At 40.0% G+C, this 16,901-nt stretch overlaps 1 protein-coding gene across 1 annotated transcript in view; it reads left to right on the top strand.

Annotated features, from left to right (window-relative positions):
- TRIT1 (tRNA isopentenyltransferase 1) overlaps positions 1-16,284 on the top strand; it is a 33,710-nt gene extending 17,426 nt beyond the window's left edge. The window contains exons 3-8 of the mRNA XM_074217625.1: positions 935-1,046; positions 1,702-1,814; positions 2,162-2,239; positions 8,833-8,942; positions 11,903-12,020; positions 14,614-16,284. Coding sequence (XP_074073726.1) covers positions 935-1,046; positions 1,702-1,814; positions 2,162-2,239; positions 8,833-8,942; positions 11,903-12,020; positions 14,614-14,735 — 653 coding nt within the window. The 3' untranslated portion in view covers positions 14,736-16,284. The remainder of the gene's footprint in view (positions 1-934; positions 1,047-1,701; positions 1,815-2,161; positions 2,240-8,832; positions 8,943-11,902; positions 12,021-14,613) is intronic.
- The last annotated feature ends 617 nt before the right edge of the window (positions 16,285-16,901 follow it).

Genomic DNA, 16,901 nt, shown 5'->3' with positions numbered 1-16,901 from the left:
CTAGATGAGAATGACAAATGAAGTAAATGACAAAAGAGTGAATAAGAAGAAAATAAGTATAACTTGAATTAGGTGAATAAATAGTTATAGGACCTGTAAATTAGAATGGACTTTTTAGCTCCACTACCTTATCCCCAAAACAGCAGCTCTATTTTTTGTTCCTTTGTATCCTGGGAATGAGTTATTTATCCTCTGGGCTTTCTTTTCCAAGAAGTAGGGGCTTAATATGAGGACCACTAGATTTGGAATAACTATGATTCTTTCTCAGCTCCAACCCTTCTACTGTTTGAAATTCTTCTGCTGACATGGTCAGAGCTTTACCAGCACATCATTTTTGCACTTATGCTCTATCTAGCTGTCTTTGACTGGTATGGCAATGTGAAATAATAACACCAATTGATATTTTATATTGCTTTAAGATTTGCAAAGCAGGGCGGCTAGGTGGTGTAGTGGATAAAGCACTGGTCCTGGAGTCGGAGTACCTGGGTTCAAATCCAGACACTTTGTAATTATCTAGCTATGTGTCCTTGGGCAAGCCACTTAACCCCGTTTGCCTTGCAAAAACCTAAAAAAAAAAATTAAAAAAAAGATTTGCAGAGCATTTTGTAAATATCTCATTGTGTCATAAAAAGCCTGGGAGGTAGGTGTTTTTATTTTCTTCATTTTACAGATGAGGAAACTGTGGCAGACAAAGTTTAACTGACTTGTCTAGACTCATACCATTGGTAAGTATCTGAGGTCAGATTTGAGCACAAGTCTTCCTGACTCCAGATCCAACCACTATTCAATGGGTCCCCTTGGAATATAAATCTTTTTCTTGCTCTTTAGTGGTTCTCTACTTTTGTGTAATAATTTTGTTTAAGTGTAATGCTAATCATATAAAGAAAGATACCAAGTAAATACAGCCTTATTTATTGATTGATTTCAATTAAAGTTCTAGACCAGCGTCTGGATAAGAGGGTAGATGAAATGATAGCTACTGGGCTTTTGGAAGAGCTGAAAGAGTTTCATAGACGCTACAATCGGGAGAAAGTTGCTGAGAATTGGTGAGCATATGGGCATATCACTTTCAATTGTGTCTAAAAGTTAGTAGAACGAAAATATGTTTGTGTTTTTGTTTGATCTTATTGCCTACTGGAAGAGAGTAATGTTCTGTGGCCCTCCTCAGGCCATATCTGGATTTTTTTTTTCAGTTCTAGTACCAAATTTTAGGAAAAGCATTGACAGACTGGAGGGTGACCAGGGCAATGTAAGAATTGGAGACTGTGCCATTTAATGATTCCCTGAATGAACTGTTAGTGTTCAGCCAGAAGAAGAGGCTACATGGGGGCACAAGTATTTGAAGAGATATTGGATCTGTTTTACTTGATCCTTGATTATCCAAGAGCAGTGTTGGGAAGTTGCAGAGAGGCATTTTAGGAATAATTAGATTTAAGGAATACTGACAATGCTGTGCAGGAGTGGAATGTCCAGACATTAAACATAGTGGGGTCCTCCTCATTGGAAACAGCAGGGGCTGTCTGACCATTTGTCAGAGCTTCTTTAAAGGACACTCCTATATAGGGGTTCAACTACTGATTTCTGAACTTTTTCAACTCGAGTTTTAGAGATGCTGAGATTCTGAGGAATGTTGTTAAGGGATAGGGGACAAAAAAAGTCCCAGGTCAGAGAAATAAATGATTCATCTTTTTCTTTTCCCAGTCAGAACTACCAGCATGGCATCTTTCAATCCATTGGTTTCAAGGAATTCCATGAATACTTGATCAGTGATGACCAGTGCAGTCCAGAGACCAGTAACCTCCTCCTTAAAAAAGGTATGAAATTTCTTATTCAATCCTGGGAAATCTTGGGGCAAGATTGATGGTAAAAGTCTAAGTACAAGCTTGATAGCACAGGATGAGAAGTTAATAACAATAATTCCCTTCTGTTTAGTGTTTGGAGCAAAATCCTTTCCTCAAAGTCTCTGCCTCCATTCACTGCCCTTGACATTTCTCTACTCTGTCAAAGCATCCATGACCTTGGACTTGTGGGTTCTTAGGAGTGAGTCCCCCAGAGTGTTGCTGATCTCCTTGCTATCCAAGGGCTGTCTGCTCTCTGGTCAGGAGATCCTGAGGACACTGGTGCTGGTTACTTGATTTAACTCTGTCTTCTTCACTTGCAGGTATTGAAGCTCTAAAACAGGTGACCAAGAGATATGCTCGGAAACAAAACAAATGGGTTAAAAACCGCTTCTTAAGTCGTAAGTTCCTTGTATTGGCTTATCCTATCACTTGTTCTTTCATAATGAAGAAGAGTTACTAGTATCCTTATTTTTAGCAGGCCCTAGTAAATGAAATCTTGTTCCTGCAGTCTTTTGTAAAATGTAGCAATTCACTTCTAAAGCACTTGAAGGCTCATGCATTGTCCTCACAATAATTGGGGGGGGGGTCTGTATGTGACATATGCAGATAGATGATAAGGACCTCCCATTTTACTGATGGTATAACTGAGGCTCGGTTACTAAGTGTTAGAGCTGGCATTTGAACCTCAATCTCTAGTCTCCTGGTTGGGTAAATATTTAGGGAGTTACTTTGTTTTGGAAAGAAATACAAAGAGAGAAAAATAAAGTCCTTTCCCTCAAGGAATTTAGAATCTAGTGAAGGAGACAGCAAGCTAAGAAAGAGAACAAGTTCTGTTTAGAATAGAGTACTAAAATAGGGTAGATAGTTAGAATTAAGAGAACTTGGGAAAAGTATCCTTTAGAAGATGGGACTTTAGTTAAGAGTTGAAAGGAAGCCAGGGAGGATAGTAGACATACAAGAGGAGGGAGAGCATTTTGGACATGAAGAGCCAGAGAAAATGCCCAGAGCTGAGGAGTAGAATATCACTGAATTAGACAACATGGTGGGTAGTAGCATATAAGAAGACCAGAAAGATAGGAGTAAAGATAGGTTATGAAGGGTTTTGAGGGTCAGTTTGTTTTACTTTTGATCATAGATGAAATAGGATGCAAAGTTTATTGAGGGAGAAGGGAAAGGAGGGCATGATCAAACCTGTGCTTTAGGAATATCACTTTGATGGCTGAATGGAAAATGTATTGGAGTAGAGAGTGACTGGAGGCATACAGATCTACCAGCAGGCTATTAAAATAGTCCAGGCATGATTGGGGGCAGGGGATGTTTTAGACATGTTGAGTTTGGTATGTCTGAAAGGGCTAGGTGAGATTGGTCAGCAGAGACTTGGGTCAGGATAATAGATTTGAGAATAATTGGCATAGAGATGGTAATGAAATCTATGGTTGCTGATAAGCTCACCAAGCTGTATAGAGGGTAAAGATAAAAGGGCCCAGGGCAGAACCTCATATAGGACACACAAGGTTGGAAGGCATGATCTGGAGGAGGTGACAAAAAATACAGAAAGAACAGTTAGGTAAGAGGAAAACCAGGAGAAAACTGTGTCCCAAAAGTCAGGGAAGGGAGGATGAGGAAGAAGAGGGTGATCAACATTACTATAAACTGCAGAGAGATTGAGAACAATGTAGATTGAGAAAAGACCATTAGATTTGGCAACTTAGAGATCATTAAAAAAAAGCATTTCTTGGTGGAATAATGAGTTGGAAGCCAGATTGTAAGATGAGAGTAAGAGGAAAAAAAGCAGAAGTGCTTTTTATAAATGGTCTTTTTATGGAGTTTAGCAACAAAGGGTAGATGACATATAAGATGATAGTAGAAATGGAAGATTCAAATAAAGATTTTGATTGGGTAATAGACATAAATTACATTAATCTCACAGAAGGAGAGGTTACTGAGTGATGGAGGTGTGAGGAAAGAGTCTGAAAATGGCAAATGAGTCAAGGGGAATGAAAGAAGATGCATTCTGACAAGGGTGAGTAGTGAAACTTTGTCATCAGGAGGAGTCAGGATTCAGTACTACTTAGAAGATTTAAGACATGGGAGAAAAAGATTTAGAATGAAGGGAAGTTTATTGTCAATGGAACACACATTCCAGGGGGTACAGTGGAGGGGTGTTTGGTATTTGATTGAAATTTTGGCCTGGGGAATGATTCCAAGTCTTTGACTCATTCTATCCCACTGTCCCTGAGGTAGATGGTAGAGCCATTATTGAAGTGGTTTGGAGTCAGAAGAACTGGATTCAAGTCATAGAGTCATAGTTCTAGAACTCAAAAAGGGCCCTAATGACCATCTAGTCCAACCTCTCATTTCATAGATAAGGGACTTGAGGCCCCAGCCAGTTAGATGGCTTAACAAAGATAATGTTGATAGAGAGGAGCAGAGGCTTATGTCATCACCTTATGCCAGTTTCTTTACTTCTCTGAGATTATCTCCTCAGCTGTCAAATGGGCATAATATCTGAGAATCAAGTGAGATACATATGTGAAACAATTTTACTCTATTTTTTGTTACCTCTGGGGAAAATAGCTCACAGGTAAAGTCTGCCTCATCGTGATGTAGGCATTCTGCAGAAAGTATAGGAAAATATGTACCTGGTATCAGTTTCAATTTTTTTTTTTAACTTGGTACATCATTGTTTTAACATCACTGTCATTTTCAGATATGTCCTTTCTTCCTGTTCAGCAAGCTTAAGACAGAATAAATTTGAAAGGGGTCTGGAGGGAATCATTAGAACTAAAATGTCTGAAAATGTAGCAATAGGGGGGAGGGAAGTACATTTTCTTACCTTATTTGACTGAGTTCAGTATTATGAAATTTTGGGTTTGCTGTAATCTATACCATTTATGTTATTGACATTATATATGTTCTGCTTACTTTGCTTTGCCTTAGTTGTGTAATTCTTCTGAAGGTTAAGATTTATTCATATTCATTTATTAAAGAGCAGTAATATTCTATTGTATTTGTACCACACCTTGTTTATCCATTTCCCACTCTGTAGACATCATTTTGTTTCTATTTCTTTACTAAAAATAGAGTCATTACAAATATGTTGGTGTCTGTGGAGCCTTTCTTTTTATCTGTCTTTGGACTGGGGTATCAGGAAGGCGGGGGGTGTAGTGAACATCTAGGGGTAATAGAGAACTTGATCCGGATGACAGGAGAACCCAGGTTTGGATTCTGTCTCTGACAGATATCGTCAAGTTCAGTGCTCTAAACCTTTCTCTTAAGACAGGAGTTTGCAGAGAAAGAAACCTGCTTTGGAGAAGGTTTTTTCCTCCAGGTGTTTTCTGAATTATTGAAATTATAGGTCTATCTCCAGCCCTCTCTGAGGATATATGCCCAGAAGTAGAATCTCTGGCTAAGAGGGAATGAACATGTTAGTTAATTTCTTAGCAAGATTCCAAATTACTTTCCAGATTGTTGTATCAGCTCCCAGCAACATTGACCATTCCCAAAGGTTATCTTTGCCAATTTGTTAGGTGTGAACCCACACCTCAGAGTTGATTTTTAATTGCAGTTTTATTATTCATGATTTGGCACAATCTTTGGTTGCTTGTAGTTTATGATTTATTTTTTGAGATCTCTTTGTTCATATCCTATGGGGATAAATCTTGGTCTCGTAATAAACAAACCTTTATCAGAAATATTTGATTTAAAAAAAAGATTTTCCCCCCTTTCCTTCCTATTAATTTTGTTAATACTAAAGAATTTCAATTTTACGTCATCATAATTTAAGCTTAAAAAGGTTCATTACCCTAGAACAGCAGTTCTTAACCATTTTGTGTCATGGACCCCTTTGCTAGCCAGTAAAAGGAAACTTAAGAATATTTTTTAAAGCATAGAATTAAAAAATCATTATAGAGAACACCAGTTATATTGAAATATAGTTATCAAAATATTTTTTATAAAACAAGTTCCCAAATCCTCACATTAAGAACACTTATGGAGCAAGTAGGTGGCGCAGTGGATAGAGCACTGGCCCTGGAGTCAGGAGCACCTGAGTTCAAATCTGGCCTCAGACACTTAATAATTACCTAGCTGTGTGGCCTTGGGCAAGCCACTTAACCCCATTTGCCTTGCAAAAACCTTAAAAAAAACCTTACCTTATAACATTTAATCTTTGCTGAGGAATTTCCTTCTAAAGTTCAGAGTAAACAGTCCTTAAGATTAAGAAACCCCAGCTCAAAGCTATCTAACCATAAGAATCTGTGGTAGATTTCCCCTTCCTCATTTACACAACACTAGGCCATCTGAGCCTGTCTGGTGTTTAGGCAGCAAATGTAATTCTTCCCCTGCCAACTATTCGGTTCCCTGAACAACCTCAGCATGGTGTCAGAAAGAATAAGTTATGTGACTGTGGGCCGAAGGAGGCTTAGCATGTTAGAAACCACCTTAGAGCTTGTGGCTGGCTGTTCCTGGTGACTCCTGAATAAATAGCCTCTCACATGCTATCTGACTTTGGGCATGTTTTCTTTTATAGCTAAGGACAGCTGAATTCAGTTTTCCTCCTAACTTTGCCTGTGACAGTCTCTCAGAAGCCATTGCCTTCAGGAAATTTCCCTTTTCTGATTTTCTTAGAGCATTTGGCCTGGTTTTCCTTTGCCCTACCATATCCTGCCTCACACCACACCTTTTGTTATTGTCCTACCTCATCACAAATCCCTCCATTAAATCTGGATTCTGGATTACAAGAACTATGCTACTTTTCATCCTCATCCCTAGTAGTGAGCACAGGGCCAAGATCCCTCGTATTTGAATCACCCATCTTTCAGCATTAGTGTTATTTGAGCTAGTACTTTGGACTACACATGTAACAGTGCCAGTGGATCTTCTCTTCCTTTGAGCATTCTTTGCTCCTGCCTTGTTCAATGACATCATCCATACACAGACTGGCATTTGTCCCTTGATATTAGAGATGACTTTCTCTCCTCGAGGCACCCTGGACTCCCTACTCTTTTTCTCTGTTTCATTGTTCATCCAGTTAGGCAGGAGAAAATAGGTCATCGGCCAAGTTGGAGACTTGGTAGACCACAAAGTCCTGATGTGGCTTCTCTTTTCTCAATCCCCCTGACTTCCTGAAATAAGCCTCTTCTAACACACACCACTTTTTATTGTTGGAACTTTATAATCTTGAGAAGCTGCAGAATGCTGGCCCTGCCCTCACCCTCAGAAGCATATGGAGTTGATGGCATAGCCTATCATACGTCTGCTTCTCTTGCACACAAACACATGCGGTGCCGGAGTGAAAGGCACAGCCGCCTTCCAGATCAGGAACCGGCCTATTGGCGTGGGTCTCTGGGGCTGGGGAGACATCACTTTGGCGGGGAGCCAGAGGGACTTCCCCAACCGAGCTCAGCCTTGGATCAGAGCCATCGACAGCAGCTGGGAGCTGAGCACTTGTGGAAGGGGCTGAGGGCGGACTCAGAAGTCTAACAAAGGGTTCGAAGGAGAGAGAGAGTGTAGAGTGGCCCTGAGACAGGTGCAGAGCTTATCCCAAGCCAGGTGGACTGTGGGCACTGCCCGCCCCTCCCAGGCTCACCTTTCCTCAGGAGGGCAGGTGGAGGGCAGGTGCAGCTCAGGCTTCTCTCTGAAAAAAGCTCATTTGTGGTGGGCATGGTAAAAAGGCCAGCACCTGCCAACCGTTGGCACGCTGTGGCCTTTGATGTTTTGGTCCAAGGCTTGATGCTCTTTGCCGGTCTGCACTGAATCATGCCAGTATTCCTGCCTCTGCCTTTGCTGATGGTAGGGGCTCAGGCTCCATTAACAGAAGACTTTCACTAATCATTGGGCGTGGGTGTTGTTAGCATCATAGATGTGGAGGCATGCTTTCTGCCTGTGCAAAACCTCTACCAGCTGTAAGGAGAAATTCAAAGACCCTCGCTCTTTTGAGAATTACAGCAGAGTAGTGGGCTAAGAGGCAGGGACATACATGGTATGATTCTGGAGAGTCTTGAATGTCAGAGGGAGTGTGAACTTTGAACCAGGAACAGAAGGAAATGACTGGAAGTTTTTTTGACCAGAAGTGACATGATTAGATCTGTGCCTGACAAGGGTAAGAAGGATAAATTGGAAGAACCAGAACATTAGAGACAGAAAGATCCTTTAGGGTTGTTTGGCTTTGGGGTAGCTGTTCCTTTAATGTAACAATGGGAGTATGCTCTCTACTACCTGAAAAAGTTTTTTGCAGTCATCCAGGTAGATGGTGAGGAACACCTCTTTATTAAGGTGAGATAGTAGGTACAATTCATGTAAGATATTGCCAAGATAGAATCAGTAGAACTTATCAGTAACTTACTCCACCTTGGCAATATCTTACGTGAATTGTACTTGACAGGAGGTAGAGTCAAAGATAAACCCAGGGGAGAGCCTGGTTATTGTGATGCCACAGACTAATTGGTGTTTAAAAGGGAATAGGTTTAGGAGAATGACTAATAAGCAGGTTAGGGATATGTTGAAGCATCCTATCAGCAATTGACTGGGCCCAGAATAGTGTAGAAAGTGTTGGATCACCATCTTAAACTAGTGTTTTATGCTCTGCTGTACACTGTCTTTGGCAAAAAAAACAAAAACCTGATGGTAGTGGATTGGCAATTCCTCCTGTGTCTATGTATATTTAGCACAGATTTCTTGAATGTCAGTGCCCATTTCAGAGATCTTTTGCAGTAATTCCTCTTAAACTGGGGCTACTATCAGACAGACTGTCATGGACTTTATCTGTCATTGTTGGTGCTATTAAGATAGTCAAAGCAAACAAAAAGCACTTGGGACTATGCTTTTGACTTAGAGACAAGGTAGCATGTTTTATCTTCAGATGTGAATTGAATTTTGAATAATGAATATTTGTCTTAAGAATTTTAGTGTTATCAAGCCACAGAACATTTGAAGCAAGGTTAGTTTGAGCTTGGACTTGGTCAACTAATAGTTTTTCTTTTTTTGTCAGGCCCGGGACCCAATGTGCCCCCGATTTATGGTTTGGAGGTAACTGATGCCTTAAAATGGGAGGAGTCAGTTCTGGGACCTGCTCTGCAGATTGTGGGAAGCTTCATCCAGGTACCTTCCAGGTGCAGTATGGTCTGGATAGAGTTCTGAACACCTTTCCTCAGGAAAGCTGTTTGTTGCCTTTAACCTGCCTCTAAGGCACAACAATCTTTGTTTATTTGTTTTTAGCTCTTTCTCCATACTGTTTTTAGTTTTCACTTTCCAAGGTCTTTCTGAGCCTTTCTTCATAACTATGAAGTATATTGCTAAACAGTATACCAGTACATTGGCTGTGTCTTATTCCATATATCTGTAATCCATCACTTCTTTATTTAGAGGATGGAGGTATGTTTCTTTTTTTCCCCCTAAGTTAGGATCATAGAATTTATTATCTTTAATTTAAGCTTTAAAATAAGCTTATTTTTTTCATTGAAGGGCGGCTAGGTGGCGCAGTGGATAAAGCACCAGCCCTGGAGTCAGGAGTACCTGGGTTCAAATCCGCGTCTCAAATGCTTAATAATTACCTAGCCTTGTGGCCTTGGGCAAGCCACTTAATCCCATTTGCCTTGCAAAAACCTAAAACAGAACAAAAATAAGCTTATTTTTTTCATTGAGACAAAGAAGATCTTCATGCTTAAAAGCTCTGACAAAATTGTTTTGTGGTGGGAAAGGAAGAGGAATTTAATTTTTAATATTAACAAATACTTATTTCTTTTCCCTTTCAATTTTGTCCCCTATCCCAAATTGAATGATGAAAAAAGATAAATAAAATCCTCATTAAAAATATGTATAGTTGGGGCAGCTAGGTGGTGCAGTGGATAGAGCACAGGCCCTGGAGTCAGGAGTACCTGAGTTCTAATCTGGCCTCAGACACTTCATAATTACCTAACTGTATGGCCTTGGGCAAGACACTTAACCCCATTTGCCTTGCAAAAACCTAAAGAAAAAGTATAATCAAGCAAAACAAATTCTTAAACATTGGCTATGTTCAGAAAATGCATGTATCATTTTGTATTTTAAGTCCATCATAGAGGGAAGATGTGTTTCACATTGTATAATCTGAAACCAAGATTAGTCATTGCTTAATCAGAGTTCAAGATTATTTTGCTTTATATTATTGTGATCATGTATAAGGTGTTCCTTTGTTTTTGCTTACTTCAACCTTCATCAATTCATGAAGGTATTTCCAGATTTCTTTGCATTCTTCATATTCATTATTTCTCATATCTTAATATTCTGTTAATGTCTTGTACAACAGTTCGTTCAGCCTTTTGGAATAAGAAACCCACTTTGCCTTTAGTCTCTTTGCTACCACAAAAAGATGTTGCTGTGAATATTTTGGTATATATGGGATCTTTGTCTCCATTTTTGATCTCATTGGGAGTTGTTCCCACTGGTAGTATTGCTGCATCAAAGGGTATAGCTAGTCAGTGACGTAGAGTTCCAAATTGTTTTTCAGAACATTTGGACTCATTCATGGCGCCAACAGTGGAGATTGATTATCCTAGATTGTCTTTCTGTATTTCCTCTTAAATGGGTCATCTCTACCTTTTGTCATCTTTACAAGCTGGTTGTTCCAAGGAGAAAACTCAACATTGTCTTCCATTCCTTAGAAGATTTCTTTGTTTGATGCTTTGTATTTCTCCTTTGAAAAGAGAAATTGTTGGTCCCTATCCTTTGACCACTTTTCAGTTGAATAATTAGTCTTTTTCCTTCTATATTTGTATTAGTTTCCTGTATTTTGCCAGATACATGTGCTGTTTCTCTCCCTTAGTTAATTGTTTCTCTTATTACTGTTTGTTCTGTTTGTTTAAAAATTTGCATTCTGTGAAATGAAAATTGACTATTTATGATCTCATGTATTGGTCTCTTAGTTAAGAATGAAACAAAACATTACTTTGGAGCTTCCTCTTGTCTTTATCTGCACAAACTTGTTTAAAGTTGACTTTTCCATGCCCCCCTTTCCACTTTTCATGTTTGTAAAGTTTATTGCCAGAATTAGTGCGCCCATCATATCTTTGACCCAGGATGATAAACAAAGACACTTTACATTTATGTAGAACTTTGAAAGGTTATTAATAACTTAGTTTTCAAAAGGTGACAAAAATGCTTTGTTCACAAGAAGTTTGCAAGGTACAAATACTATCCCTGTTTTACAGAGAAAGAGATCTAGGTCAAAAGCATAGTCTCAAGTGCTTTTCATTTACTTTGACTATCTTAATAGCACTAACATTGACAGCTAAAGTCCAAGACAGTCAGTCTGATAGTAGCTCCAGCTTAAGAGGAATTACTGCAAGACTTATTGGACAGTTAATTCTATTCTCTTTACAAACTTGAAGTAATTCCATATTGAAAAGTTATCTATTGCCCTGGAGTCAAGAGTACCTGGGTTCAAATCCGGTCTCAGACACTTAATAATTACCTAGTTGTGTGGCCTTCGGCAAGCCACTTAACCCCATTTGCCTTGCAAAAACCTAAAAAAAAGAAAATTTATCTATTAACAAAGGTACTGGGTGACTAGCTAGGTACTTCCCCAAGTTATCATCTTCTAGTTCAGAAATCTACAATAATGCATTAGTCACAAGTCTGCTGATGCAAAACCTGGTGTCCTTTTTACTCTACTAGGCTGCCCCTGGGTGGCAAACTTGTGTGATTGGAGGTAAATTATTTATCTCTCAGCCTCTGTTATTTTATCAATAAAATAGGGATAATTAATAGACCTATTACCACTTTTTGACAGGCTTGTCATGAGGAAGGTTTTTAGGTTTTTGCAAGGCAAATGTGGTTAGGTGGCTTGCCCAAGGCCCCACAGCTAGGTAATTATTAAATGTTTGATACCGGATTTGTACCCAGGTACTCCTGACTCCAGGGCCGGTGTCTTATCCACTGCACCACCTAGCTGCCCCATGAGGAAGGTTTCTAAATAAGCTGTGATGCACTATAGAAATCCCAGAGCTGTTTTCTCAGAGAATTGAAAATAAAATAGTAATCTATCAGTCAAATACTTTTTTTTATTGATTTGCTTTCTCTAGGGCCAGCAACCTGTAGCCACTCCCATAAGATTGCAATGTGATGTAACCGAGAATAAGCGAAGTCATCACAGATGTGAACTGTGTGATAGAATCATCATTGGGGATCGAGAATGGGCAGGTAAACCTTATAAAGGACTTGGGATGGGGAAGGGATGGAAGCTTAGGTGTTTTGTTTTTTTTTAAGACTTGATGGAATAGTTTAAATCCGGTCTCAGACACTTAATAATTACCTAGCTGTGTGGCCTTGGGCAAGCCACTTTTAACCCCATTTGCCTTGCAAAGAAAAAAAAAGACTTGGTGGAATAGTAGTTTTTGTTCATTGAAATCCCTTTCTGAAAATGGTACTTTGGTTTTAATGAAAACTGATAATGTTAAAAGGAGACTTTTTGGAAGAACTGCTAAATCATCTAAAATTACAGAAAATTCAGAGTAACTTTAGGTTTAAGCTTAGTAGATATTATAGGGAGAGCAGAAATCAGCTTCTAATAATTTACTGAACATAATTTCATGAAGAGTTCCTGGATAAGACTACAAGACTCATTGGACAGTTAATTCTGTTCTCTATATAAATCTGTAGTAATTCCATATTGAAAAGTTATCTTCTAGCACAGATACTGAGTGACTAGCTACTTCCCCAAGTTATCATCTTCTAGTTCAGAAGACTTAAATTCATTTCAAAGATACTAGGGGTCTGGGCTGGCTAGGTGGCGCAGTGGATAGAGCACTGGCCCTGGAGTCAGGAGTCCTTGAGTTCAAATCCGGCCTCAGACACTTAATAATTACCTAGCTATGTGGCCCTGGGCAAGCCATTTAAACCCCACTGCCTTGCAAAAAACCTAATAATAAAAAAAAAGATACTAGGGGTCATTTTGCTTTCTTGGATCTTGAGAAAGCCATTTGACTTCTGTGGGTCTCAGTTTTCTCTCTGTAAAATAAGAGAACAGGAATAATTAACTGAACCTTCCAGGAAAACTCATTCTGTCAGTTGCCAGGTTCACCCAGTTTGGAAGGAGCAGACAGAGCTGAGGCTTGAACTCAAGTCTTCCTGGTTCTTTGCATTTCTGGTATATGTTGGATAGGTAGGGTTGATTGGAAGGTTTTTTGACAGGAAATCCTTCCTTTATAGCCTCTTTTAAAATGAAAAAATAGTGAATTTAGATTTTTTTTTTCCATATTGGCTTGACTAAGTCTCCTGTTCACAAGAACAGGCAGTAAATTAATAAATCAGACTCCATTGTCAGGATACAGGAATTGCCATATGGGGTCAGACCCTCTACTGTCTAGCAGGGTATTCTGTTGCCAGTAGCAGTTCCAGTTGTAATTGGTCTGTGGTGTTGATAGGGAGAGAGAATACCGTATTAGTGCTAATAGAAGTAGCTCCTGGATGCAGACCATCTTCTAAAAGTGAGATCTCCAGATCTGTACAGTTATACTTAAAAATATCACCAATTACAAGCCATATTCAGGTTTCGCACATGCCAGATTGGGGGGGTGAAGGAAGAAAGGAGAATGTGGTTAATGTAGAAAAACTCAATTGTACCACCTGCAGAAAGTACTGGGATTGTCTCCATTCCTCTTACAGGAGCACACTTGTGAGCCTTTGTGAGGGTGGGTTGTGTAAGACATTCTATAGCACCATCTGTCGATCCCCTTCTTTCTTCTCTTGTTGCCAATAGGAAGAGAAGCCAGAACCTTCTGCTTTGCCATAGGGCCTGAATTGAGAACTATGTTAACTGAACTTCCTAATCTTTTTTGCATTGTGGATTTCTTTTCAAACCATTACTAATAATCAGTTTCCTACCTAGGAAAATTGATGATCTTTCTTTGATAGTACACAATCTCTTAAAAATGTGACTTCTTAATCTAATTCTAGGTTGGGGATTGTCCCAGGTTAGAGGTCTGAGATAAGACCAGGTGATTGAGCCTTCTGCACTTGAGGCTCTCAGTGGGATCTCAGATCCCTACTGTCTTATTTTCTCCTGGAAGGAGATTCATACTTGCCATCTATTCAAGGCATCTCTATTTATTTGGAGAACTCCAGCCCTAGATGGTCAGCTTGCTGGAAACAGAGAGAGGGACTATGATTTTGGCTCTTGCTAGCCTGAACTACAGGCTAAGAGACCTAGAGGGGCAGCACAGCTCTCCCTAACATGGCCAAAGAGTTCTGGGATGAATGGGCAAAAGTGATATCTGCAGTTCTCCCAGCACTAGCAGATGACCCCCTTGTCATTGTTGAAAAGAACTATTTTTAGTAGCTAGTGGGGTTGCCACAATTTTCAGTCTTGTCTTCTGGAGGGTTGTAATGTCTATAGAAGAAGAGTAGAACTCTAGCTGTCCAAGAAGGGGCTTGATGGAGGCATGTGAAAACAGAATAATAGAGAAAGACATCAGGCTTGTTTTTTTGTTCTTCTTGGAAGAGGGAACGGATCCACACCACCACCCCCTACCCCAGCCTCAAGTTAGCCTTGTTGCTGCCAGAGGGGGAAAAGGATGGGGATGTTGTGGCCCCCTTAAAAAATCATACTGAGGGGCAGCTAGGTGGCCTAGTGGATAAAGCACCGGCCTTGGAGTCAGGAGTACCTGGGTTCAAGTCTCAGACACACCTAGCTGTGTGGCCTTGGGCAAACCACTTAACCCCATTGCCTTGAAAAATCTAAAAAAATAAAATCATACTGAGGGCCTTTTGTTTTTCTTTCTGTCTTTGCCCCCAGCACATACAAAGTCCAAATCCCACCTGCACCAGCTGAAGAAAAGAAGAAAATTGGATCCTGATGCTGTTGCCACCTCGACAAGTCAAAGCCATTTCCCCGAACCTGATGAAAGAACTTCATGAGAGGGGTTCCCCAGGGCAGAGGGATCAAGGGATTACATTTCCCAGTTGAGAAACAGGTGGCCAGCCAGGTCACAGGCTGATTGACCTCAGGAGCCAGAAAGCAGTGCCTCCCTAGCAAGGAAGAGGGAGGAGGAGATTCTGTGGGGAACAGGCTTTTCCAGTATCATAGGCCCCTCTGCTCCCTTTTCCTGTCTATCCCCCCTCTTGGGGCTGGTAATGGAAGAGGGAGTTGGGAGCAAAAGGGTACTAGTGCCGTCATGGCTGGAGGAGGCTTTGTGGTTTTATAGGGGATCTCTTTGAAAAGATTCAAAGAATGTTTTCACTTTTCAAGTACTCTTTTGTGAAACTGTGTCTGACTTTTACCAGGCAAACACCATCTCCTTCAAAGCAAAGGTTTGGCCAGCATAGTGCCTGGGACATTTGAGCTTCCTAATCAGGAGTGTTTAAACATTCATTCATTCAGCAAACATTTTGAGTGCCTACTACATATATCCAAGGCCCTATGGTGTCTTAAAGTAAATTATAGAGTCATCTGAACCAGTTTCTAGTATTTCATCATTATTGTGGAAATCAGGCTACAATCAATGCAGTCAAGAAAATGTGAGCATAGGTCAGAAATTATGGATTATTTGCATTTATGAGACTTTGCCTACTAAAAGTTGATGCTTTATATAGATGGGAAGGACCAAGGTCCTTGACTCTAAAGACTGAATATTCATGCTTGTGAGATGTTACCACAAGTTGAATTAAATAAAAAGAAGAGCTACAGTTTGTCACACATAATGATTTCTATAGCTATCATGAACTATTGGAAGCTTTCTAATTAAAAGCTTTCTATTTGTGTCTGTTTGGGAATAAAATATTTTTTATTATTACTGGACTTTGTTATACAGATATTGGGAGTCCCATTCATCCACCACACATTTAATAAACATCTTTTTTATACAAAGGAATATACACAAAGTACTGTTAGCCGAGAGTGGTGGGATGGGAAGGAAATCTTCCTGGAAGAAATGATACCCACCTGAGGTGGGCCTGAAAGGGAAGGGGATGTCTGTGGGTGGAGTCTGGAGTCTGGGATCACAGATGAGAGAGGGCAGGATGAGAATGGGTGCTCCTGGGGAGGCCTTGAATGCTAGGTCAGGGGTCTGGGCTGAGCTTGAGTTTTCTGTTTGGTTAAGTACATAATTCTATCCTGCTTAAACTTACTCTTTCAGGAGTGTGTTGAATCCCTCCCTATCTTGAGTACATTTGGGAAATGCAATGTGTTGTTCTAAGGGCATAAGGTGGAGTGTATGGTGGGCTGAGTCTTTGTGTCTCAGGCCCAGCACAGTGTCTTAGTCCAAAGTAAAGGGTTGGGGGTGGGGGGGACCAATGCAGGCCGCTGTTGGGCCTGGCCAACCCCAGCTTTCAGTGATTTATCCATTTTGGTTTTTGAGACATGGCACTAAAATAAAGAAGCCCAAGTGAGACACATGCTTTCAGCCCTCCAGGCAGCTCCATTGGAAGGGTTAAATGTTAAATCAGCCCCATCTTGTCTTGTTAGAAATTGATGGAAAAAAAAAAATTTTTTTTTGCCTAACCAGTTTGGTAAGTATTTCAGGATTCCCAAACTGTGAATGTGACTCTAGGTGAAATAGTGATTGTGGGATTGAACTCTGGACATGCTTCCTTATCTCCTGTTTTGGGGTGAACAATAAGAACAGTTTCTTGAAGTCTAAAGAAAGCTTTTCTCCCAGTAACCTATGAAGTACCTAACCTAAGTATTTATGCTGTATTGTACCATGTTACTTAACAGTCCTATGAAAGAGCTGTAATTTGACTTGGGGTTCTCCAGGGGTTTCTCTATAAGGGTCTTTGTCCTTTTGTATCTCAGATATCTAGATAGCAAATTTGGCTATTATTGTACTGATTTGCTCATTTGATCCTCTCAGCTATCCTGGCATGGTCAGTATTGAAGGCAAATATCCTTATTTTACAGAGAGGTAAAATGATTACCCCAGCCCACCCAATAGCTAAATGACAAAATCAAGATGTGAACTTAGAACTTTTGACTTCAAATCAGGCAGATCTTTTTTAAAAAAAAATTGAGTTTCAGTTTCAAATTCTCTCCAACACCCATTGAAGGCAAGAAAAAACAAAATCCATTACATTTATGACATTAGA

Source organism: Macrotis lagotis, chromosome 1 (assembly GCF_037893015.1).
Source record: "Macrotis lagotis isolate mMagLag1 chromosome 1, bilby.v1.9.chrom.fasta, whole genome shotgun sequence".
In the NCBI taxonomy this organism is placed as follows: Eukaryota; Metazoa; Chordata; class Mammalia; order Peramelemorphia; family Peramelidae; genus Macrotis; species Macrotis lagotis.
The sequence above is the reverse complement of the archived record's forward strand: the minus strand, read 5'-3'. Positions and strand labels throughout refer to the sequence as shown.